General features: G+C 44.3%; 1 protein-coding gene across 6 annotated transcripts in view; it reads left to right on the forward strand.

Moving 5' to 3' along the window:
- The window catches only part of ST7 (suppression of tumorigenicity 7), an 85,554-nt gene that overhangs the window by 36,271 nt on the left and 22,340 nt on the right, over positions 1–26,943 (forward strand). For 5 of the 6 annotated variants that reach the window (XM_033161835.1, XM_033161840.1, XM_033161834.1 and 2 more), the window contains exons 2-7: positions 12,247–12,329; positions 16,494–16,653; positions 18,651–18,705; positions 19,795–19,910; positions 21,099–21,174; positions 22,966–23,120. In XM_033161835.1, coding sequence (XP_033017726.1) covers positions 12,247–12,329; positions 16,494–16,653; positions 18,651–18,705; positions 19,795–19,910; positions 21,099–21,174; positions 22,966–23,120 — 645 coding nt within the window. The remainder of the gene's footprint in view (positions 1–12,246; positions 12,330–16,493; positions 16,654–18,650; positions 18,706–19,794; positions 19,911–21,098; positions 21,175–22,965; positions 23,121–26,943) is intronic. The other variant, XM_033161836.1, reaches the window with a different exon arrangement.

Here is a 26,943-nt window from a genome sequence, read left to right on the forward strand (position 1 = left end):
ACATTGTGAGCAGGGGGAATGAAGGCAGGCAAGGGAGATTCCTCAAACCCTGCCTCGCTTCTCGGGCAGGGGAAGGCACCTGAAGGTGGTAGGGGAAGAGTGCTATTTGGTGACCCCTGCAATGAATTACCCTAGAGGGATATGGGTGTTTCCCCCAAATGTTGGCACTGAACTCCTGCACTGCAGAGGGTTGGGCTGGATGACCCTTGGGGGTCCCACACAACACTACAATTCTGTGGCTCAAAGCATATTTTTTGGTTCCCTGGGCCTGCCCCATGGGGAACCCCACTTTTGGCCCTAGGTGGGAACCTGCAGCACCCCTGTGGAGTTTTATTTATTGCACACACACACAAACATGCACAAAACCAAACAAACCTGAGAGCAATTGGTGAAGAGAGTCAGTCAATAAATCTATTGGTAAAAGCAACTCATCAGAACAATCAAAGAATAAAGCCAGCAATAAACTAAAAAAAAGATTAAGACATTGGCTTTCTAAGCATCTGGTCAGGCCTTAGAATCACAGAGTTGGAAGGGACCCCGAGGATCATCTAGTCCAACCCCCTGCAATGCAGGAATAGGCAACTATGCCATACAGGGATGGAACCTGCAACCTTGGCATTATCAGCACCATGGTCCAAGTCCAACCAGGCAGGCACACATTACCTCCACAGTCTTCGGCTGCTGGAAGGCTCAGGGGAAAGTGAAAGGGATGTGAGGATCGCTTGCTCGGCCATCGATTTGTTATTCCTGCAGCAGGAATAATAAATCGCCAGCCGAGCAAATGATCCTTGCTCTGCACGGCACGGCCTAATTTTTTTTAAAAAAAAAGTAAAAAAAAAAAATTTTAAGCCCCCGGTGTGTCGCCCCAGCAGGGGTGCTGCCCGGGGCCCCCCGCCCCCCCCCGCCCCTCCCCTGCGACGCCCCTGGTTGCAGCCGATAGCCTCCGTTTCGCACATCGCACATTGTAACAGAGGCAGGAAAAGCAGAAGCAAAGCACTTGGCAACTCTCCATGTGCAAAACTCCTGCAGCCTCTTCGCGGTTGCATGATTTTGTGGGTCCGACCTGCTCCATGTGGTGGCTCTAGTAGACTAAAGGGGCCATGGCAAGGCAGTCAGAAGCAGTCAGTTGTGTGTGACACTTAAACTGGAACAAATTTAGAATGTTGCTTCAGCAACCAATAACAACAGACAAGGTTGCAACCTGCCCTCACAAGTGAGAGAAGCTCTTCTGTTTAAAGCAGGGGTCAGCAACCTTTTCCAGCCATGGGCCGGTCCACCATCCCTCAGACCATGTGGTGAGCCGGACTATATTTTGGGGGGGAAATATGAACGAATTCCTATGCCCCACAAATAACCCAGAGATGCATTTTAAATAAAAGGACACACCCTACTCATGTAAAAACACCAGGCAAGCCCCACAAATAACCCAGAGATGCATTTTAAATAAAAGGACACATTCTACTCATGTAAAAACATGCTGATTCCCGGACTGTCCGTGGGCCGGATTGAGAAGGCGATTGGGCCGCCTCTGGCCCATGGGCCTTAGGTTGCCTACCCCTGGTTTAAAGGGACTTGTCCATTTCCACAACTTTAGATTCCTGTTGGACTAAAGTACTCTTGAATAAGAGGACAGTAATGTGATTTCTTTTCCATTGAAGCACTTGAGGACCAGCATTCTATCTGAAGCAAATAGAAGCTATCCTTCCATTTTATAGATTTTGTTGTTGGTGGTTGTTTAGTCGTGTCCGACTCTTGATCACAGAAATCTTGAGCTATGTTAATTGTGCAGCCTAATCTCTAGGGGTGGCCTGCCTGGTGATATTGATCTTGCATTGCTAGGTAGCTTTCTCTTGACTTTTGGTGGCGTTTACCTGTAAAAGGTGGCTTCCCCTTCTTCAGCCATGGGCCTTCCCCGACCATTTGCTAAACCATTTCCTGACAAAAGTAGTTAAAGGCATTGGATTGGTGTGGTTTTTTTTTTCTTTTTTCTTGGAGGTGGCAACAAGACAAAAAGTGGTAATATGAGATCAATTGGGCACCTTCACTGTACTCTTTTTTGTTGTTGTTGTTCAGTCGTCCAGTCATGTTCGACTCTTCATGACCCCATGGACCAGAGCACGCCAGGCACGCCTATCCTTCACTGCCTCTCGCAGTTTGGCCAAACTCATGTTAGTAGCTTCGAGGACACTGTCCAACCATCTCATCCTCTGTCGTCCCCTTCTCCTTGTGCCCTCCATCTTTCCCAACATCAGGGTCTTTTCTAGGGAGTCTTCTCTTCTCATGAGGTGGCCAAAGTACTGGAGCCTCAACTTCAGGATCTGTCCTTCCAGTGAGCACTCAGGGCTGATTTCTTTGAGAATAGATAGGTTTGATCTTCTTGCAGTCCATGGGACTCTCAAGAGTCTCCTCCAGCACCATAATTCAAAAGCATCAATTCAGTTGATGATTGAATTCTCTTTTTGATTGATTGTACTCTTTTTGGCGCCTGCTAAAAGTATTTCTGTTCAGACCAGCCTACCAGATGCTTTGAAAGTTGAGGCAATTTTAATTTGTTGTAGTATTTTAACTTTGGTGTGCTTTAAATTGGTTTTTAAAAAAATCTTCATTGTGAATCAAGTTGTAGATTTGTTTTGCTTTTACTGTTTTTTCTTTTGTAAACCATTTTGAGGTAATGTATACAATTTTTCGGGACGCAGGTGGCGCTGTGGGTTAAACCATAGAGCCTAGGGTTTGCTGATCAGAAGGTTGGCAGTTCGAATCCCTGCGGCGGGGTGAGCTCCCGTTGCTCGGACCCTGCTCCTGCCAACCTAGCAGTTCGAAAGCACGTCAAAGTGCAAGTAGATAAATAGGTACCGCTCTAGCGGGAAGGTAAACGGCGTTTCCGTGCGCTGCTCTGGTTTGCCAGAAGCGGCTTTGTCATGCTGGCCATGTGACCCGGAAGCTGTACACCGGCTCCCTCGGCCATTAACGCGAGATGGGTGCCGCAACCCCAGTGTCGGACACGACTGGACCTAATGGTCAGGGATCCCTTTACCTTTTAATACAATTTTTCACAATCAAGGGTGGGGTTCACATTTTATGAAATAAATAAAAACCCAGTGCCTATATTGACAGGTTATTGACCCCATTCTCAAAATCTCAAATTCTCTTGAGGTTTACCTGCTTACCTACAGAGTCGTCTTCTGGATTTACGCTTCAAATTAGCAACCAACATGAAATATTTATTTTTCATAGCTGCAACATTCCAAAAGGAAACTTGGTTGTTGTTTTGTGTTTCCATAATCTTTCCCCATTGCATCCCTTCCTCCCCAAGTAGCAGTCGTTAGCAGCTCTGGACATGAATCAGAACAGTATATTTAAAATCACAGGCAGCAAGATCATAGCGACGCTAATCTCTGTTAGCCTTCTGGCTGGGATTTGCAGAGCAATCTCTGAAGGGTTTTCCTAGACAAGACTATTAAATTAACCCAAGGAAGCTCCCAGGTGAAAAGCCTGCTATCAGCCTGCTTGAGGGAAGAGGTAATGACTCTCTGGGGCTTAGCTAATAATCCTCAGCATGCGTCCAGCAGCAGCAGCAAGACTGAAATAACCTGCTGGTTTTGCTTTCCTTAGTATTGTAGCTCCACACTTTTCAACGTGGACGTTTGAGACAGGTCCTGCAGGAATCCTTGATTCATACAGCGTTTTGATACAGCCTTCTGGAAATAAAACAAGGCACATTCCTTTCAGGCATCAGGGACCCCCTTGCTGGTCTTCAAGCGACTGCAGTGGCTCTCGGTTAAGTTCCAGGCATGGTTTAAAGTGCTGGTGTTGATCTTTTAAATCCATAAAGAGTTCATGACCAGGGTTGATCGAATTACTTCAATTCAGGTAGCTTGTGCATTGAGATCAGTGGCTCACCTCTGGATGCCTCTGCCAACTGAGGTATGGTGGGTAGCAACTTGGGAGAGGATATTTTTGATGGTGGTGCCCAGTTTGCAGGCTGTTCTCTCTCTCTCTCTCTCTCCAGAAAGGCTTTTTTACACTTTGGGGCATGCCAACTTGGACATGTAACACCCCCTCCCCCAGGGCTGAACATGGGTCAGAGCAAGCCTTGGCCTGTAATACGTTGGCCACGAGCACTTAGCCTAGTATTGTCTCCTGCAATTGACAGCAGCTTTCAAAGGATTCAGGTGGGGTTGTTCAGAAAAGGTTGCGAAAAACTAAAAACTAAAGCCAATAATGTGTTCTGCCACTGAGTTACAGACGCTTTCTTGAACTACCTGGAAGTATATCTAGGATAGGCTTAAGAGAATTAACAGTGTTGATTATCTTTGGTGGCGAATCTTGGAGAGAGACATTGCAAAATATGAAAAGGTCTTAATAATAATGTAATAATAATAATAATAAATACATTATTATTTGGAATACACATATGAATAGCTTTTCTCTTCTTGTCCACAGGCACTTGATAAGCTCTCCCCCCCCCCACTTCTGTGTGACAGTTAAATTTAATTCTAATATGTTATCAAAAGCAACCCTAACCCTTGATAAGATGAGACATTTTACACTTTCAGCAGAGTGATGCATTTGCACAAAGCACCCCTGAGGTTTTCAGTTGCACTTTTTCTCTGCCGAGTACACATCTCCGAGGCATTATCTCCATGTCTCATGCAGTCTCTAAAATCTGTCCAAGGGCATAACCGTTCTTTAAATCATCAGTATGCCCAGTCTGTATGAAAGAGGTGAATGTGTTGAGAGTCTAAATAAGGGATGGAGAACTTGTGTCCCTTCAGATGGACTCCAGATCCCACCATTCCTGACCATTGACCATGCTGGCTGGAGCTGGTGGGAGGACAACCACATCTGGCCACAGGTCCCCCATGCCGGATCTAGGTTGTCCCTTCTGCAAATTAAAGGCTCTTTTGGTGCATGCAAGAGGGTGAGATCCAGTGGAGTCTCTAGATCAGGGGTCAGCAAACTTTTTCAGCAGGGGGGCGGTCCACTGTCCCTCAGACCTTGTGGGGGGCTGGACTATATTATGGAAAAAAATATGAACAAATTCCTATGCCCCACAAATAACGCATAGATGCATTTTAAATAAAAGCACACATTCTACTCATGTAAAAACACGCTGATTCCTGGACCATCCACGGGCCGGATTTAGAATGTGATTGGGCCGCATCCACCCCCCCCCCCGGGCCTTAGTTTGGGGACCCCTGCTCTAGATTGAGGAAAGAGAACATATTCCCCTGTTCTCCCCTACAGCCTCCTGAACAAACTCCCACACTTACAGAGGGTCCCCCACACATCCAGGAGGAGCTTTTCATGGACTACAGAATCATGGAGAAGCTGTCTCTCCCTCTCCCTCCAGCTTCCTATGTGTGCAAATGCTGCTCAGAAGAACTAGGTGTCTAACCCAGTGGCTGCTCCTCACCTTTGGAACATCTGTTCCTTGACAGTTGCCCAAACCAAAATCTTTAAGAAGCTGGTGCAAAACTTCGCTATTTGGATTGTCTTTCACTTACAGGCATTAAGCTGTCATCGGTGCTATTCCCTTAACTGCCCGTGATGCTTAATAATGTATACAGCCGCTTCAGTTTCTGAGCCAAGTGCGCTCACTTGAAAACAAAACAGCCCCCTCCCAACAACTGTAAGTTTTATTTCCAAGCCTGTTTTCGTTTTGAGAAAGCTTTCCTTGGCTTTAAAACCAAACAACAACAGCAAAAGCTGAACTACTCTCCTATGTTGCAACATCTTTTTCTCGTGATAGCTTTGAAAGAGAGCTAATCCTGAAAATAATGTCTTCGTGAATTATTATTATTATTCCTAGAATCCCAACCAATCCCTCTTCCCAGGGAACTCTGGAAACTGTAGCTAAGGGAGGGGATAGGGTGTCCCTAGCAACTCCCAACACCCTTAACAAACTATAGCTCCCAGAATTCCTTGGGGGGAAGCCATGATTGTTTATCATAGTGCTTTCAGTTAATGTTGTGAATGTGACCTTGGAAATGTATACCTTAGTAAGTCTTGCACTGTTTTAGTTTAGATGAGGGCTTATCCACACTTCCTAGTGCTGCATTTATAGACACAGGGCTGGGATTTCCAGGTTTGTGTCTGAGCGGGTTTTTTTTTCTTCCTTCTGCTGCTTTCCCCCATGAAAATTCGTGTTTTACCGCTGAATCAGAGCAAACTGAAATTGGGGTTTCTGCAGATTGCTATTTGCTCTGCTTCAGTGGTAAACACAGACCACTATTGCTAAAGGATACCTTACGTTAGGATAGTGATTGTGGTGCCCTCCAAATATTGCTGGACTACGGTGCCCTGTGCCCATCATCTCTGATTGCTGGCCTTGTTGGTTGGTGCTGATGGGAGCTGTAGTCAATCAACATCTTTATGTTATTTCTGTTACTGAGATATCAAAGCAACTTGAAGGCACTAAAACTCATATTTAAGCTGTAGCTACTAAAAAAAAAGGAAGTTATTTTCTGGACTTGGGTTTGTACCCCCACTTCCCACATAGCTCACAAACAAACATCAAATACAGTAAAACAGAAATCGTAACAGATTTTCTTTTTAATTTAACAATGCATAGTACCAACAAGCATTAGAACTCTAAACAGGGAAACCCAAGAACAAATGCTAGCTCCAGGACCCTGTAAACCAGGCACCCCCAAACTCGGCCCTCCAGATGTTTTGGGACTACAACTCCCATCATTCCTAGCTAACAGGACCAATGGTCAGGGATGATGGGAATTGTAGTCCCAAAACATCTGGAGGGCTGAGTTTGGGGGTGCCTGCTGTAAACCCCTTGCTCAGAAAACAGGCCCTACTTGCGCACCCCCTAGGAAAGAGGGGGGAAATTACACAGCGGGGCAACAAAGTCAAGAAGACGTGAGAAACAGCAGCCAGTATGTTGCATTTCAATTAACGCAAGAGCCATTTGGAATGGACCCAGTCACAACTTGAAAACGTTGCAGATTTAAGAAGCGTGGCTTCTTCTTCTTTTACAAAATCACTCCCTAGCTTTTGACGGCGAGCAGTCATGGCTTTGATGGTAATTCTGTTTGCCAGAACGCATGACCGTTGAAGACACGTTTAACAGTTTTTAAAAGATCTAATGCAGCTTGAGCAGTCAAGCAGCTTGAAGTGTAACCTCCTACTTGTCGATAATTATAGCCTTGGTCTCCATGGAGCTTTGGGTGTTTTTGAGTCTGATTTTCAGCATGCTGCCTTCTTGATTTGAGCTCTTTCTTTCTTCCTTTCTGGGATTCAAGAGTTACCTTTGAACTGTTTTGCTGACTTCTTACCTCCATTAGAGGAACTTGGTGTGGAGAGTGTAGCTGTGACACCACAGCAGGGGTTTTTTTTCTTGCTCTCGGAAAGCCTGGGAAGATTTCCCTCGTTTCTACAGCAGTGTTTCCCCCCCCCCCCCTGCTGAGATGAAAACTGGACAGCTGAAGCTATCAAGGAGATTTTCCCCACCCCCCTAAGTTATATCACTGTGTGCAAATTTACGCTTATTAGAGTGTTAAAAAAAAAAAGTCTTCTCTGGGCTGTGTCATCAGAATACATTCAAGAAAGCTAATTGTGGGAGCTCTACTACCAGACCCATTCCTTCATTCTCAGTGTGTGTGGGTCTACCCAGTAGTTGCTTAATGTAGAAGGGAAGTCACTCTGTACATGGTCATAATGGGAGAGCTAAATGGGACAGAGGAAAGCAGGGTGGGGCTAAAACTTAATCATTGAATTCAAATAAAATAAAAAATTCCTTCCAGTAGCACCTTAGAGACCAACTAAGTTTGTTCTTGGTATGAGCTTTCGTGTGCATGCACACTTCTTCAGATACACTGAAACGGGAAGTCACCAGACCCTTAAATATAGTGAGGGAGTGGGGAGGGTGGTGGGAATGGGTGATCAGCTGATAGGTGTGGAAAATCTGTTGACAACTGTTAACTACTGCAATTGGTCTTACAGGGAAAGGCAAGGGGTGAGATGGCTAAAGATAGCTTTGTCATGTATAATGAGATAAGACCAATTTGTATCTGAAGAAGTGTGCATGCACACGAAAGCTCATACCAAGAACAAACTTAGTTGGTCTCTAAGGTGCTACTGGTAGGATTTTTTTATTTTATTTTGTGTTGACTATGGCAGACCAACACGGCTACCTACCTGTGATTGAATTCAAATGCGTGTTTTCTACTTAAGCTATGGATACATATGAAAGGATGATTGTATTAGGATTCAGCCTTTAATCCAAGATTCTTCATGTGAGACTTGGGGCACTTCCTGACTTTTTGCTATTTTCAGGTGGGATACATGCAGGCCAATTCAGGTCGTATTCCTACAGTTGATTGGAAAGCCTTGTGCAACAAACTCACCACCCAAAAAGTCTGGGCTTTTTGCAGTATGGAAAGTGATGGGGAAATGCCCTGGAAAGTGCGGGATTTCACTTACTTTGATGTAACAAAACTCTAACCTCTCAGTAAAAAAAATAAAAAAAATAGAAATACAGTTGTACCTTGGATCCCGAATGCCCTAGAACTCAGATGTTTTGGCTCCTGAACTCCATAAATCCGGAAGTGATTGTTCCGGTTTGCAAGCTTTTTTTGGAAGCCGAATGTCTTCCATGGCTTCCAATTGGCTGCAGGAGCTTCCTACAGCCAATCAGAAGCTGCGCTTTAGTTTCTGAATGTTTTGGAAGTCAAACGGACATTTGGAACGGACTCTGTTCGACTTCCAAGGTACAACTGTAATTCTCATTAACTAACCAATATCTTCTAATCTCCCTGCAAACAAATCAGGACGAATACTCTAAGTGAGTATTCTGGGAGAACCCTGAGGTGTCAATATGAGAGAGACCCTGCAGCTGGCAAAGATACTGTTTGCTGTCATTCTTTGGGCGAAGGAGTGTTTTTGCACTGACCATAGGTGATAATCAACCACCTTCCTTGTAAACACTGAAAGCACATAGAATCAGTGCAGCTGCAGTTGCTCTGCTTTTGTCAAGAGAAGAGGGAAATCCTCTGTACAACAAGAAGAGAGAAATGTGCTGACCAGGTGTTTGCAAAGAACCAAAGCCATTAATCACATTAAATGACTCCCGATAATGGGTTTTAGTTCGTTGGCTTTGCTCTCAATAAAGCTTAACCTCATAAACCTTTGTGCCATGTAAACAGGATACCTACCCATAGTGAGGAACTACCATAACTCTCTCCCACACAGGCACACACACACATACTCGTTGACAAAGTGCTTTTGACCGAAATCAAATCTGTATGACAACGAGGAAAATAATAATAATCATATGCTCTGGTCCATGGGGTCACGAAGAGTCGGACACGAATAAACGGCTAAACAACAACAAATTCATATTATTTAGATTATGGAAATATTGACAAAAAAATAAATGTTGGAGAGGGATTTGTGGCATTTCTAGACAAATACAACTTTTGCCATAACAGGATGCATATATTAAAATGGAGAAGAAGCCTGTTATCATATTTAGCACTCCCCACAAAGGTCTAGCAATTGAATGCTCCTCCTTGCTCGTTGAGACAGCCTCATATGCCAAGATACTGATCATTTTTATAGCTCTGTCAAATGTTTTATGGCAAGCAGCACTTATTTCCTTTGTTGCTCTCCATAGCACCGTCTCATCTAGTGAGCCTAATATGCAGTGAAATAAATTAGCGCAGCAGTTAGAGATGTAGCATAATTGCAGCTGCCTGGCAAGGGCCTGTTTAGCAAGCATTTAGATTCATGTGGTGCGTGGACTGTTCTGCAGCTGCATTTTATAGGAACTGGAGCCTGATATACTGTGCATTTTCGTCCTACAATGAGCATCGGGTGTAATACCTCCAAACACGGACACCCAGTACCCTCCAGAATGAATCAGGAATATTCAGCTAAAAATATTATTATACAATGGGGGGGGGTGTTCTTTCTGCCTCACACAGAATCCCAGCCAAACCTTGCAGTTAGAAAACTAACGAATTTGATAAAAGTTTTTATTAAATAAAACGTTCCTGTATTTGTACTGTGTGACAATAAATACAATACAATAAATCAATAAATCAGTTGATCAATAAATCAGGTAGAAGGGTTCGTGTGGTCTTTGGACGAAGGAAATGATGGGAAAGGAACATGGTCTTGAGTGGATCGGCCATGCTAGTGTCTCTTGTTTAAAATGTGTGTGAAGATGTTGTTTGACCCCGATTCCTCCACTCTCCTGCGGGTTAAGAAAGATTAAAAATCCCAGAGTGAGATAAGAACTGGACCGCTGAGGAACCCAAAGGTCAAAGAGAGACAAGTAACTCATGAGTTTAAATAGATTATGCATATTGGACTAGGATTTTGTGTGTCCCTGCAATAACTATTGTTGCTGCAACTTGAACTACCGGTATTCTCAAACCACGCACTCCTTGCCTCTGCAGGCCTTGGGGCCCACTTGAACTTCCAGAAGAGCTACAAAGAGCTTTGTATCTTGGGCTACGCAACAGTGTCCTCCTAGCTCCGGCGTGTTTCTGTGCACACCTCAGCTCTGACACCTAGATCTTGCATCCCGGCCCTCCTTGGGTGCCTGTTTATCCCTTGGCACTGGCGGCTTTTAGGCAGCTTTTGCCATCATCTTGGGAAGAGTCTGGGGAGAGCAAGCTCCCTCAAAATGTTTTTAATATGCTGTCTGAAGCAGGTTGTAGTTTATGCTTAGTAAAAGAAAATTAGATCTTTTTTTAAAAAGCATAACAACAACAACAACAACAATAATAATAAATTTAAAATTTATAACCCGCCCATCTGGCTGGGTTTCACTAGTCATTATGGGCGTCTCCCAGCAGAATATTAAAAATAAGATAAAACACCAGACATTAAAAACTTCCCTAAACAGGGTTGCCTTCAGATGTCTTCTAAAAGTCAGATAATTGTTTATTTCATTGACCTGTGATGGGAGGGCGTTCCACAGGGCGGGCGCCACTACTGAGAAGCCCCTCTGCCTGGTTCCCTGTAACCTCACTTCTCGCAGGAAGGGAACTGCCAGAAGGCCCTCGGAGCTGGACCTCAGTGTCTGGGCTGAACGATGGGGGTGGAGATGCTCCTTCAGGTATACTGTAGCATTGGGGGTGTACATTTCTAAATGAGTGAACAAAAAGAGATTGAATCTTTGAGGAAGGGGCTGAAAAAAAGACATGGCACTGGTGACTAAACCAACTTGCCCCTTTTCCTTGAAGTTGTTCTATTCCTGCTCAGGTAGCAGAAGCAGACAGTAAAGGGAGTCCAAGGTGGCATGGTGATTAGATTTTGGGGCTATTACTGGGAAAACACAAGTTCTAATTCCCATTTGGTCATGAGGCTTATGGGATGACCACCCCTATATTATGGATGTGGAAATTACTGGCATTGTGTACAGGTGAATTGGAAAATGTTCTCCCAAAGGTTTTTTGGTGTGTTCCCCCCCCCCTTGTGCTGTTTTTAAATTCCAATTTATGCAATAATTTCCTTCCCTCCCCAAAGACATGCAACTAAGGGGGTGGGGTTTTAAGGAACGGAAACAAGGGTTGACAAAAGAGGTGAAGTCTAGAAAGACGTGCAGCAGGCAGCTTCAGTTGTTAAAACAAGACCCATCTTTCAGTTCAAATGGCTTCATGCACGGTAAATTCTTAAGAACCCTTGATTGCGCTGGCATAAAGAATTGTGCTCCAGTGACATGTAGGAACAGTCACTCTCTGTAACGAAAGCATTTCTGCATGACGCTTGGCTCGGGTTGTGCTTTTGCCTTGCTACAGCATCCTGTAGCTGCTTAGCTACCGCAAGGGATCTGAAGGGGAAGTATTGACATGAAATCTTCCGTGCTTGCCTACTAGGTTTTGTTGACACTGAAATACAGAACAGCGCTCAGGAGACAGGTTGAGCAAGATACTAGCATAACTTTGCTGGCTCGCATCTATATGTTGGCAGAAGGATGCTGAATGTATTTGGCAGTCAACGTTAGGTTTTTCGTTAATCTCTGTCTTTCATGTCATTTCCAGAAGGTAGATTAAAGCTGGCTAGATAGATTGCAGAAACAAAGGCTTGAATGCTCTGCAATCTCTAGTCCAGCTTTGTGCTGGATATAGGAAGCGTCAAGGTTTCGTATAGAACACGACATGCTCTGGTTTCTGATGTTTTCAAAAAGCAAGAAATTTACTTTTAACTTGACTTGCAAATGTTGGAACTGCAAAAGGTTAGAAAATGTCCTGTACTAAGTGATTTTCCCTTTTTCTCTTTCAGTGAGTATGTTTTTGAACACATTGACGCCCAAGTTCTACGTTGCTCTCACAGGAACTTCTTCATTAATATCGGGGCTTATTTTGGTGAGTAAATTTTTTGCATTTTACTAGTTCAGATTCCACATGTAAAAAATTAATAAATCTGATCTTTGTTGTTATTTCTTCCCTACACACCTGCCTCCAACTTTGTGTCTCTGTGTACCTAAAAGAATTTGCATTTGCCATGGGCTGTGTGGTCTTCAGCATCTTCGAATCTAAAATTTCATTTTCGAAAGACAAAATTCTGGAACTGGGACAGATCGTGCCTTGCGTGCTTCCATTTTCAGCTGTAGAGAGCTTCACTTGCCAACCTGTTTCTGTCAATCTTCTCAAATTGGCCAATCCCATCTTTTAAATCCTTAGCCAATAGGAACCACCACAGTTTTTTTTTTCTGCAGCAGAGTCCAAAATCAGTACATTGTTTAAAATCCTGTTTATATTGTGCCATGCTACCCCAATCTCCAAGTGGTTTCAGGGGTTGCTTTAGCCCATAGTTGGTGTCTTCTGTTGGGCAATGAGACACAGTGGAGACTTTGGTGTCTTTATGATATATGGTTTATTTACGCATATATACAACCCGAGTCTACCAATCGGGAGCCCCGTTGAACGTTTGGGTTCCAAAAGAACATTCACAAACAATCACGTCCGGGTTTGCGGCGTTCGGGAGTCAAAACGCCCAAGTTCCAGGGTGTTCAACAACCAAGGTACGACTGTAGTGGGTTTTGTTAAAGGTCCTGGACCTCAATTCACTGAAGGTAACTCCACCCTGAGCATTATATTGGGTATCCTCCTGAGAAAGTTTAAAAAAATAATAATCTTAGTCACCTAAAACAGTCATCAGAAGAGCATCCTTATTGAGCTTGACTTCTGTCACTGGAACACTCTAGTAGACTGACTGCCAGCAGCTCTTCAGGGGTTCAAGAGAAGTTCAAGAGCCCTACCTGGAGATGCCAAGGACTGGACCTTAGACTTTTTGCCTGCTTTGGAGTGCATGCCTTCCACATGTTCCAGTGCATGCCGAAAGGACATGCAAACAATGTGTTCAACCAGAGCTGCAATCTCTCTTCAGTGCCTCTCGCTGCTACTTAAGGCTTATTCACAAAAGAAATCTCTGAGGAATAAAGACATTTGCCAAAGGGTTTAGAGACCTTCCTTGCCTTGTTGTTGTTGTTTTCAAGCAAGAGGGAGATCATTACTGATTTAATTAATGTATCCTGAGCATTCCTTGAACAGATAGCACCTCAAGGCATATGGTTAGCCTTCAGAGAAATTAAAACTTCCCTTGTAGGTGTGAACAAAAGAGGCTTGGAGAGTAGATGCTATAGTAAGAGGAGCTGTCTGCTGTTGTTTTTTAAAGAGACCCAACAATTAGGACAGTAAGATGAAGGCTTTCAAAGCACGACTTGGCCATTTTTGCAGGAATTCACAGAGACAAATTAGTGTTTGTCTGCCTTCCTTTTCATATGCAAATAACAATGATACTAATAACTTTAAACTTGAAGTGATTAGGAATATTCACGTTGTTTTAATTTATCAGCCGTGCATTACATTGCATTAAGATAATTCAATAGTGATGGGGAAGCAGTCCCTTACTATTTTATTTCTTGTACTGCTGGCTCAGGGATATTGGCAGTTATATTAATTTATATATATTATCATTTCATTATGCCTTTGTTTAGGAACAAAGTTGATAGATACTGAAATTGTTTAATATTTTGTTTTAACCACGCTGAATAATTATTTTAAGTAATAACTATAAACTGCTTTGGTTGCTGCCAAGCCAGGATATACCGTAAGTATGAAGGTGAGTGATAGCCAGTGCTAAAAAGTTACGCTTGGCCATAGTAGGTGGGCAGGATATGGCTTGGGCAAGTGATGTCTGAGGCATGTAACCCAACGTCATATGGAGAAAGCAGCTGGCTTACAGCTGTATCCTTTGCAAGCACAGTTTGGGGGCAGAAGGTCCCAAAACGTGTAGGAAAAGGTTGTCGGATGCTACCACTGCATTAGTGCTGCTGCTGTTTACACTACGGCATTACGATTTGCTTTGTGCTGTGATGTACGTTGTCACGTAAGGCTACTGAGAAGGGGTCGAGAAAGTGCCAGGGTCAGTTTGGGCTCCCCTCACATTCCTCTTTCTTCTCTCTCTTTGGCGATCACTCGTAGCCAAGTAAGATTTTCTTCCATAAACACAGTTTTAACAATGAGTCTGTAAGTGACTGTGGAGGCCAGTTCTGGATCCACACGTCCTTCCACAGGGGGGACATTGGTTTCCGGGCAGGAGTTGATCACGTTGTGGATTTGCCAAGCGTGCCTTCCTCCTATCACGTTTCTCCCTTGCGTCCTGAGTTCAAGTGTCTTCAAAGCCCATGGCACCTTTGGTAAAGGCTGTTCTGCAATTGGCAAGTGTTTCTCAAGTTGTTGGTGTTTATACTACATTTTTAAAGATTTGCCTTGAGACAGCATTTAAACCTCTTTTGTTGACTACCAGCATTACGCTTTCCATTTTTTAAGTTTGGAATAGAGTAGTTGCTTTGGAAGACGATAATCAGGCATCCGCACAACATGACCAGTCCAAGGAATTGATGTTGAAGAATCACCCCAAACATATATTCAATTCACATGACTCACCCCAAACAGATACTCAATGCAGATCCTATAAAGGACACATAAAAGAGCACTGTATGCAAACATTCTCCTTTTAATTCTGCAACCTATATCTATGAAAAGGACAGAAACCAGCAAAGAAGCCTCTTCATAATAACTGGCTAGGCATTTCCCTTTTAGCATATAAACGTTGACTTCTATGAATCGGACCATTAAGCCCAGTATTGTCTGCTCTGACTGGCAGCAGCACTTGAATATTTCAGGCCTTTCTTAGCTCTGCTACCTGAGCTGCTTTAACTGGAGATGCCAGGGATTGATCCTGTGGCTAATTAAGTACTCCAAATAGCTCCAGAACAGGGAGGTGAGACAGACCCAGGAATGGATAGATGGATATTTGCAGCTTTTTAAGGGAAATTATGAAAAATAGGTGAGAAATAGCTTCTCGGTTGCTTCTGTATCGAGCACAAACACCTGGACCTTCTGTTTAAAGCTCTCCATGGCTTTGCATTTATTTCCCATTATATGTTTGCCAATGATAGGTGGCCACTTATACATCACCAAAAGAAGAAATGCATCACTGAACAAAAGAGGTCACAGGTTTGCATATAAGTTGCATTTGCTAATTTATATTTAAAGATGCAAATTCAGAAATAAATACCATAATTTAAATAGAAATGCATTGCATCTCACCATAGCTGGGGGGAAGGAACTGGGTTCCTGCTCAGTCACCTAGAATCATAGAATCGTAGGGTTGGAAGGTTCCCTGAAGGTCATCCAGTCCAACCCCCTGCAATGCAGGAAAATTGAGCTGTTCCATGCAGGGATCGAACCTGCAACCTTGGCATTATCAGCACCACGCTCTAATCAGCTGAGCTAAGCTGTCCAGGTGCTAAATGTCAGTGGGCAACTTTGAGGCCCCTGTTCTGTCTTCTCATCGTTTTGTGTCTTTAAACTAAATTTGGAATAGGCAGCCTTTCAAATACTCTTTCAAACAGTTCCCCTTGTCTCTCTCCCACACTCCCTGTTTTCCATAAACCCTGTTTTAGTATGTTGGTTGCTTTTGGTGGAGCACCCTATCAGTCTCTGCAAGGTTATGATTTATAAAGCACCACCACATATACTGACGGCACTGTAAAGGGTAAAGGTAAAAAATTAGGTCCAGTCATGGACAACTCTGGGGTTGCGGCGCTCATCTTGCTTTACTGGCCGAGGGAGCCGGCGTACAGCTTCCGGGTCATGTGGCCAGCATGACTAAGCCGCTTCTAGCGAAACCAGAGCAGCGCACAGAAAGGCCGTTTACCTTCCCGCCGGAGCGGTACCTATTTATCTACTTGCACTTTGATGTGCTTTTGAACTGCTAGGTTGGCAGGAGCAGGGACCTAGCAACGGGAGCTCACCCCGTCGCGGGGATTCGAACCGCCGACCTTCCGATCTGCAAGCCCTAGGCTCTGAATAAATAAGGATAACAATTCATGCAAAAAATACCTTTAAATATAGAATCAGAGCTTAAAAGAAAACACAAGTGGCAGTGGAAGTTACTTTGGAGTTAAGGAAAGCAAACTAATGAATGCACATATTCGCTCCTTCTGCTTCTGTTTTTAGATATTTGAATGGTGGTATTTTCGCAAGTATGGGACCTCTTTCATTGAGCAAGTCTCGGTGAGTCACTTGCGCCCTCTGCTGGGAGGGGTGGACAACAGCTCTCCCAACAACTCAAATACAAGTAACGGGGATTCTGATGCAAATCGGCAGAGTGTCTCAGGTAAGACAATTCCGATTGTCCTGCGCAGATTGTTAACTATAATAGTATGTCCTTTTAAAATGCAAGAACGATCATGGGTTATGTTTATTACTATTGACAGCAAACCTGTAATGTCCTGGATTCCTTTTTTCTTTTCTTATTTAAGTGTTCTATTATTGCTCACATTCCAGCCTTCAGGTATGGATGCTGATCTCAGGGGCATCCTGGGGTCCTTCAGCCAGTGGCTCCCTAGGGGAAGTGACGTTACTGCCGCCAATCTATTTGCAGCTTGTTTTGTTCTGGCAGAGGAAGCGGAACAAACTTTGCAAGAACTTGAATAGCATATCACTTCGGAAGCCACCTAGAGCAAACGATTAGCTGCATATCTTCTCACCTGCAAGCTTCCATTTTTGACTTTGAAATGGAACAGTGTTAGCACTTGACTTGAAAAGAAATTGAAATGTGAGTGGTTTTAGAAACGAATTTATTCACCAAGTCGAGCTTTTCCCAGTTGAATCTGCTCCTAGTGTTCCTTCATCCTGGTGTCAGACTTTAGAATATATTTTAGCTGTTCTGGCTAATAATATGTATTCCCCACCCCACCCCCACAAAAAAGTGCCAGCATAACAAAAGATATCCATGCTTTTTCCACTAGTGCATTTGCAACAACAAATAAGCTGCAACAACACCAGTGGTGGGAGGTCAGGTAAGCGTTGTCCCCCTGCCACTGGCTATAGTGCCATATGTTTTTATCTATAATACAATATAAATAGCATCTACACATATATCACTCCCCAAAGTCTTATTTAACTGCCATGAGTCCCAGTCAAAAACTCTGTTGTTGTTGTTGTTGTTTAGTCATTTAGTCGTGTCCGACTCTTCGTGACCCCATGGATCAGAGCACGCCAGGCACGCCTGTCTTCCACTGCCTCCCACAGTTTGGTCAGACTCATGTTGGTAGCCTCGAGAACACTGTCCAACCATCTCATCCTCTGCCGTCTCCTTCTCCTTGTGCCCTCCATCTTTCCCAACACCAGGGTCTTTTCCAGGGAGTCTTCTCTTCTCATGAGGTGGCCAAAGTATTGGAACCTCAGCTTCAGGATCTGTCCTTCCAGCTGATTTCCTTCAGAATGGATAGGTTTGATCTTCTTGCAGTCCATGGGACTCTCAAGAGTCTCCTCCAGCACCATAATTCAAAACCATCAATTCTTTGGCCTTCTTTATGGTCCAGTTCTCACTTCCATATGTCACTACTGGGAAAACCATAGCCTTAACTATACGGACCTTTGTTGGCAAGGTGATGTCTCTGCTTTTTAAGATGCTGTCTATGTTTGTCATTGCTTTTCTCCCAAGAAGCAGGTGTCTTTTAATTTCGTGACTGCTGTCACCATCTGCAGTGATCATGGAACCCAAGAAAGAAAACTCTGGGAACTCTAATAATTCTCATGATTCTTGTAAATTTGCATGCTAATTAATTTACACAAACTTTCTGCTAAAGGTGGATGAATTTCCAGCACCTGCTACTTCCCTCTTCTAGGTAATACTACTTGTATTGGGCAGGTTATTCAGACATACAAATGTACATGTCCCACAACATAGTCTTCAGTTTTTGGAGCAGAACTTTGCTGGCAACTACTAACTTCCGGGCCATTTTACACTTAGAAATAGGAGGGCTGTGAACAATCTCTTTCTGAAATCTTGGAGGACTGTCGCCATCAAAGCAGACAATACAAGGACTGATGGAACAGTGGTCTGATTCAGCAAGCCAGCTTCATTTGTTCATATATGTACTAATAATTCATTGGCTCACAGAAGCACTCCAGATGTATATACTGTGGGCAAATCGCAGGCCCCCAATGGTTCCCATCTGTTAGATACCACCTGTATATTTGCCTGCTTTTTTTTTTAGATGCTTGGAATGCACCTGGAATGACTTAATTTGAAGGCAATTTTGTTTTCAAATAAACAGTAGCATCAACTGGTAATTAGAAGGCGTATATATTTTTCCATTGTTACAGAATGCAAAGTCTGGCGAAATCCACTAAACCTGTTTAGAGGAGCTGAATATAACCGGTAAGTGCTGCACATAATTGTCATTCGAGCACAGTAGCCCCCTTTAAAAGTTATGTTTGAGCACTCGCTCATTGTCACAGAAGAACTTGGGGCCTTATCCGAGCAACACAGTGGACAGGTTTCATATATGCATTCACACTTAACACTAAACCATGTCTTACTACAGGGCCAGGAAACCCCCCCCCCCTTTTTTTTTTTAGCCTGAAAGCTGCATTTCCCCCAGAACAGGGATGGAGAGCACCAGGCCTAGTGGGTCAAAAGTGCAACCACTCCAGACCTCTTTGTCCAGTCCATGGGACCCCCCCCCCAAGCTCCTTCCATAGCCACTCCCTCTTTTCCAAGACCACATCCCTCACCCACCTTGCTTCACATGAAGGGCAGACCTTGGTAATATGGCGCACTGCGCAAGGCCAAAATTTGACACCACCCAGTCAGGTCCTCGCACCGTCTTCCCAAATCCAGATAAGTGAGATGCTGGGCTTCGGGAAGTAGGCATATGAGGGTTCTGACAGGCTCCTAGAGGCCTCCTACCTCCTTCCCGAAGCTGGGAAAGCACTAACTAGGCTTTGGAAGGAAGTGGGAGGACTTGGGGACCTTGTCAGAATCCTCATGCCTTTGGGAAGAAGGCACCTGCTGAGCTGGGTGCCCTGTGCGGGGGGGGGGGGGGCATTGCCCTAAATCTGCCTCCTTGAGTATTTTTGTCTGGCTGGAATGCATCCTTGAATCTGCCACAGGCATGTGACCCCTTCCCTCTGAAGGTTGCCCAGAAGGAAATGCAAAGATTCTCTCTCTCTCTCTCTCTCTCTCACACACACACACACACACACACACACACACACACACGTGTTCTCCATCCAGGTAAACAGGAGGCAATATCTGTGGTTCAAGGACAAATTCCAGCCTAGAAAGAGCCTTTGGGAGCAGCGCTGTGAGAAGCATGGGGAGAGGTCTGGTGGGCCCCCATTTCAGTAGGATGAAGAGGGTATGAGAAGATTCTTAGAATTTGGAATGGCCCATGGAGAAGATCGTCCGATGAGTTTGCGATGGCGGCTGCTGCTATTTCTTGTACTCTCTTTGGTGCCTCTCCAGGTATACCTGGGTGACGGGAAGGGAACCTCTGACATACTACGATATGAATCTTTCGGCGCAAGATCATCAGACATTCTTCACGTGCGATACGGACCACTTAAGGCCTGCAGATGCCAGTAAGGAGTTTACTAACAAGTGTGCTTGGAAACATATGACTTGGAGTGAATAGCAAAGTTTACTTCAAGAAAATAGGAACAAGGTGTCTCGGATCACCAAACTGTTCTCTTTGCTTGTGTCTAAACCTCTTGATTGGAGTGCTTGTCTAAATTACGGTTCCCAGCACTTCAGATTTGAAGTGTGAGTGCTGCTGCTTATCTAGCTGAAATGGTACCACCCATGTCAGTAGGGTTGGGGTTAGTTGTGTGTATGGCGGAAAGCTCAGAAAACAGCCTGATAATGTCTGGGCATAGTCAGTGACCATGAAATGCTGACACTATGGGAGGAAACAGAAAACCAAATGGGAGCGGGAATGGCCTGGAAAAGCTGAAGCCCTCCACGCTGCAACACTTTGTTGCACGTACCACTAGTATGTATTCTTGCCCTTTCTCCAAAAATCTTCTTTTTAGGATAGCGCTTCTTGTGTGGCGATTTCTTCTCACGTTGCTCTAGCGCAGGGTGTCCTCCCAAACTTGGGTCTCTAGCTGTATTTGGACTACAATTCCCATCATCCCTGACCACTGGTCTTGCTAGTTAGGAGTGATGGGAGTTGTAGTCCAAAAACAGCTGGAGATGCAAGTTTGGGAAACCCTGCTGTAGTACAAGTGACGGGGGCTTGTGGTGTGTGGGCCAGATTTGGACCAGCACAGGTCCCAATATGGCCTGCGAGGCCATTTCCCCCAAACCACACCCACTTTCCCCATATATCCAGCGTGACATCAGGAAGTGGAGATGTAGCTGGATCAGACATGCTACCGAGTTCTCTGTGGGAGGAGCTCAGCCACACAGCCAATCACTGGAGAAAGGAGCTGAGCACAGGACAAATCGTTGTGCAAGGGGCTTTGGCTGAGATAAGTTGATTGACAGATGGGTTGTCCTGCCCACTTGCCAAATCTGGTTTCCATTGTTGATTTCTGAGCAAACCATTCTTGGCACGTTTTCCTGTAGTTTCCTCTAACATTGACTGCACAAATGTAGGGTTCCTCTTTCTCTGAACACTTTAAAAGAGTAAACCTGAGGTTTGAAGAGAAAGTGCGTTGAGACATTTGCCTGATAAAATGCCCCAACGGAATGCTCGACTACAGTTGCGTCCTGTCAAATCACCCCCTCTTATTTTTTATTTATTTTTAAATAACCTTGCTCAACAGTAATGCAAAAAGCGTGGAGGGAGAGAAATCCGCAGGCTAGAATTTCTGCAGCGCACGAAGCCTTAGAGCTAAATGAGTAAGTATATCAGCAGTCATTTGAAAATGTTTTTTCTTGATCGTGATCAGGGGTGGGAAACTTACGGCTTTGGGGACCAAATGTGGCCCTCCAAGCCTCTTATTTGGCCCCCAGAACTCTTCCCCAACCATGCACTTGAATGGCCATGTTCCACGCTCTCCTTGGGTACCTTAATGTCTTATTGAACTGTGATACTGCCTCTTGTTTGTTGAAAAGGATGGAGGACGGTGTAGCAACCTCTGGCTTTTGTTAGTGGCTGCGATGCAGCCTACTGTAAAAAAGAGAGTGAAAACCACCCTCTTTTTGCCTCTGGCCTCAGCCTCCATTGGCTTGTGGCCCCCCAGAAGATTCCCTAATAAGGAAACACGGCCATCAGATTGAAAGATTGTCCCCACCCCTGATCTAGACTGTTCATGCTAATTTCTTATCTTTGGGGGGATGAGGCACAAAGTGAGGTAGTTCTCCAAATTTGCAAATGGTGGGCAATAGGGAAGTACCTATAATTCTTTTTTTCCTCCCTCCTTCTGTTGGTGCTAACTGCTGGTGTTTGCATGGCAAAGTAGCTTTTAGTAGAGAGATGAGAGCAGGGGAAATTCTGCTAATACAGAGGGCCTATTTATTTATTTCAAACATGGACTTTGTTATTCCTTTTAAAAAAAACACGCATTCAATTGTATTTGTATTTTCTGGGCTCCATTCCGAATGTTTCAAGTTAAAAATAGTGCTCTACTCTGATCCAGCGATGTATTGCCAGTTATTTATTTGGAACACAATCCTGCACAGAATTTTGCTGTACAGAACTTTGCATGTGCTATGTGTCTGGACAGTGGGCTCCTTGCCTCCTTACTGGGGCTTTGCATACCAGCTGCTCTGCACTGAGTGCCAGTGGACTGCTGAGTCACAGAACAAATGGAGCTTCAGGTAGACACTATTTTTGGCCGGGACCTATTGCAACGGACCTGACTGGCCACAACAGTTATTGCAAATGCTGCATAGAAGAAGAAGAGTTTGGATTTGATATCCCGCTTTTCACTACCCGAAGGAGTCTCAAAGCGGCTAACATTCTCCTTTCCCTTCCTCCCCCACAACAAACACTCTGTGAGGTGAGTGGGGCTGAGAGACTTCAAAGAAGTGTGACTAGCCCAAGGTCACCCAGCAGCTGCATGTGGAGGAGTGGAGACACGAACCCGGTTCCCCAGATTACGAGTCTACCACTCTTAACCACTACACCACACCATAGCTTACTGGACTGTGCCATATCCCGAGTCCCGGCTTTGTATGCCTGGGATTTCTGACCTGGTGGTACTGTAGTGTGGTTTGCATAAACATAGTGTGGATCACACCCTTATTTGTGTCACATAGAACCTTAATTTCAGACAGCTACTTGTGGTAAGATCTCTATATGGGAGAAGAAGCAATAGGTCCAGGTCCTGCCCAGTTCAAATGAAACTTTCAGGCTGCAGTCTTCATTATCGGGAACAGGAGTCCCTTGTTTATGTAGAGGTCTGGGTTGCAGCCTGTTGCTGCTCCTGCCATTGGCTTCAGTGGCTGGGTGGTTTCGTACATACGTTGCAGAATTGTTCTCCTCCAGTGAAGTGAATGGAGTAGCACTAATAGACCGCAGCATAGCAGATGCTTCAGGGAGCCTCCATGAACACACCGAATTGCAGGCGTGTTTCCTATCGCAATGAGACAGGCAAAAGCTACGTGTTAATTGGATATAGCCTAGAAAATTCATTTCCCTTTCCTAGTTTGTCTTACTCATGATTGTTTCTGTTGTTTCACCGACAGGTGTGCCACTGCCTATATTCTGTTGGCAGAAGAGGAAGCAACAACTATTGTGGAAGCAGAGAAGTTGTTCAAACAGGCTCTGAAGGCTGGCGAAGGATGCTACAGGCGTAGCCAACAGCTGCAGCATCATGGTGCCCAGTACGAAGCTCAACACAGTAAGCCAGCCTCTTCTCTCCTCGACTAAAAGTCCCGAGACCTTTCAAGAGACAAATAGTTGCTAGTAGTGGGGTAGGAGAACTGAAAATAACGTCGATATATTTCACATCTGGCAACCGTTGCCTATGGAAGGGTATACTTGATTCTAGGAGGCTTTTTGGTCAGAATTGAGTACAGTGGCTTAGTTGTCGAACGAATCGGCTGTGGAACACCGCAAACCCGGAAGTAAGTGTTCCAGTTTGCGAACGTTTTACGGAAGCCGAACGTCTGATGCAGCTTCCGCTTGAGTGCAGGAAGCTCCTGCAGCCAATCGGAAGCTGCGTCTTGGTTTCGGGAGTCAGGTGGACCCCTGGAACGGATTAAGTTCGAGAACCAAGGTACCACTGTATACACTTTCAGAGTGAATGCTAAATACATTACTCCTGTATACCTGAAGGAGCGTCTCCACCCCCATCATTCAGCCCGGACACTGAGATCCAGTGCTGAGGGCCTTCTGGCGGTTCCCTCACTGCGAGAAGCAAAACTACAGGGAACCAGGTAGAGGGCCTTCTCGGTAGTGGCGCCCGCCCTGTGGAACGCTCTCCCATCACAGGTCAAGGGACTAAACAACTACCTGACATTCAGAAAATACCTGAAGGCAGCCCTTTTTAGGGAAGTTTTTAATGTGTGATATTTTTGTATTTGATTTGTGTTGGAAGCCGCCCAGAGTGGCTGGGGAAATCCAGCCAGATGGGCGGGGTACAAATAATAAATATTATTATATTATTATTATTCTGGTAAATGAGACACCATAGCCGCTAGAGGGCCATGAAAATTTGTGCCCTTGGCTTTTTAGGCTCCTCTATCCATGTACTATCTGAAACCAAAGAAACGTATTGGTTTGCAACATGTGAAATATATCAGCATTTTTTTTCTAGCTCTCCTAACACACCTAGTTACTCCTCTCAAACTTGCGTTTCAGGTAAAAGATTTACATGTCATTTGTACACCATTCCTCCTCCAGCGATTTCTGAGTGTTCTATGGGGTCAGAGGACTGTCCTCATTCTTACCATGTGATGTTAGGGTTAGGTTTCTCAGTGAGTTTGATGACTGAGCGGTATTTCAATCCCAAATCTTCTTTATTTGCAAGTGGCACGTTGGTTGCCAGATGTGAATTACTGTTACTTTTTAGCTCTCCTACCCCACTATAGGAGTAGCACTTGTTCACAGGGCTGTGTGTTATATATATACCACGATTCTCCCCAGAAACAGCACTGGACACAGTATCCCTGTTCTTGAGAATTTTAGCTTTAATTAAAAATAATTGAAAAGGTTTGTTTCTTGTCCTCCGTAAAAGGGGGCTCCCTGTAACTGCTGATCAGAGGTTGCAGCAAACCCCTTTGAAGGTGTAGCAATCAACTGATTATGTCATTACGACATCAGGTTATTGACAGGTGTCAGCTTTCAGAGTTGGCCTGCAAGGTGAGAGGGAGTTAGGGATCTATTTCCCCACTGCTGCGCTCCATAAATGTGAGGCATCTGCTACTGATGAAAATGCAGTTATTGGAATTCAACAGTGTAATAAATATTGAAGTGATGTAAGGTAGGAAAATGGAATTAGATGAATATATCAAAATATGCAGGAATGGTGGGGAAGTTAAATGAACCTTGGAAGGGGAGGGAGGAAAGTCAATAAATGTATGGTATAATAAAGATGTTTAGTGTGTGTGTGTGTGTGTGTGTGTGTGTAGGGACGCAGGTGGGGCTGTGGTCTAAACCACAGAGCCTAGGGCTTGCTGATCAGAAGGTCGGCGGTTCGAATCCCCACAATAGAGTGAGCTCCCGTTGTTTGGTCCCAGCTCCTGCCCACCTAGCAGTTCGAAAGCATGTCAAAGTGCAAGTAGATAAATAAGTACCGCTCCAGCGGGAAAGTAAACGGCGTTTCCGTTCGCTGCTCAGGTTCGCCAGAAGCGGCTTAGTCATGCTGGCCACATGGCCCGGAAGCTGTCTGCGGACAAACGCCAGCTTCCTCAGCCAGTAAAGTGAGATTAACACCTCAACCCCAGAGTCGTTCGCGACTGGACTTAATGGTCAGGGGTCCCTTTACATATATATATATATATATATAGAGAGAGAGAGAGAGAGAGAGAGAGAGAGAGAGAGAGAGTGTGTGTTATTGGGAGTACTGTGTACACAACCATACATTTGATGCACCTGACTTTCCCCATAGAATCGTGGGAACCGTAGCTCTGTAAAGGGTAAACTGCAGTTTTCAGGATTCTTTGGGGAAAATCCAATGTATGGGCTGTACAAAGCCTTTTATCTTGGGGTGGCCAAGAAGTACCAGGAAGCATTAGTACCATTGATCAAAAACATGTGTGTCGTCCAGTTGCGACCATTTGTGTTCGAAAGGATACTTTTAAACAAGCGCAACAAGTTACCTGGAATAATCATTGCCAAATTTGGAAAGAAGCTGCAAGAGATCAGCTTATTTAACCTGCTGAGTTAAATAACAGGAGCCTGAAATATGGCAACAATTTTGAAGTCACTTTTCCACTTAGTGTGGGAAAGAAGTGTGAAAGTGCCCCCCCCCCATGTAAGATTTGACGTTTCTGCATTTCCACAAGTTGTTTGCCTAGCTAGCGTGTTCCAGGAAATGTTTGTTCACAATATATTCCCCAAAATGAAATGTGTTTTTAGAGTGAGGCGCCTCCCATTGGGGCACATGGAAATAACAGTGTAGAGGATTGATTCAAGCAATCAGCAGCATGTCTATAAAACAGAATGCTCAAATTTGACAAAATGTGGGTGGTGACCCTATTGGGATCACTGATAAGGATGGCTTTTCATTTCAGGCACAGTGATCTCAGGCAGAAAATGAAATGGAATGTGTGTATTGAGTGCAGATGAAAATGTTAGGAGTTGGACAGGGAGAGAAGTTCTACAATGGGCCTGGAAGCCAAGCGAGTTTACCCCATGATAATTCCAGATATGTTGGGTGGTATAAAAAATCTTACAGTGGAAGATTTTAGGATTAAAAAGTCCAGGAGACATCTGAGGGCCTCTTTGCATGTGGCATCTGTGAGGCAGAGAGAGAGAGAAAGAGAGAAATCTCTTCCCCAGAAGTGATTGTCATGACAAATCTAGCCAGATGTTGGTAAAATTACTATTGAACTGCTATTTGTTCCTTACCTGCTTTTGAGGCACTCAACATGCTAGATGATCTTCCTTAGATTATCAGCCCATTAAATGGATCCTGCAGAGGATCTTGTTTTAGAATATCCCTTTTACACCTCCCAACCTTGTGTTTCTATCTATTCCATGCAAATTGTTCCCGATAACACAGAGACCGGCAGGATGAAAGGAAAGGAAGCACAAGTGTTTGTAACTTGGCTTTCTTCAATTCAACCAAGGGAAATGATTTTGTATTCCAGAAAATGCTGAAAAGCCTCAAGTTCTGTAAATAACAGTGTAATCCTATGCATGTCTACTCAGAAGTAAGTGCCATTGAATTCAGTGGGACCTACTCTCAGGTAAATGTAGATAGGATTACAGCCCAAGACCATTTTGGAATAGAAGCTTTTATTGACTTCATGTTGACCATTCCTTGAGTCACTATAACACAGCTTGGAGGACAAACCAATCTAATTGTTATATAATATAACCACATTGAAAACAGATGTGGCTAATGAGCCCTTTATTAAATACTGAGAAACCATTTTAGAGATAAGTGGTTACTTAATATGAATTACATCTGAAGGAATTCCCCTCTCCTGCCTTAAATATTTTCTCTTTGAAAGTCAAGCCTGTTGCTTAATCTGTCTGAAAAGTATAATCGTGGC

This window comes from Lacerta agilis, chromosome 10, assembly GCF_009819535.1.
Source record: "Lacerta agilis isolate rLacAgi1 chromosome 10, rLacAgi1.pri, whole genome shotgun sequence".
Lineage (NCBI taxonomy): Eukaryota > Metazoa > Chordata > Lepidosauria > Squamata > Lacertidae > Lacerta > Lacerta agilis.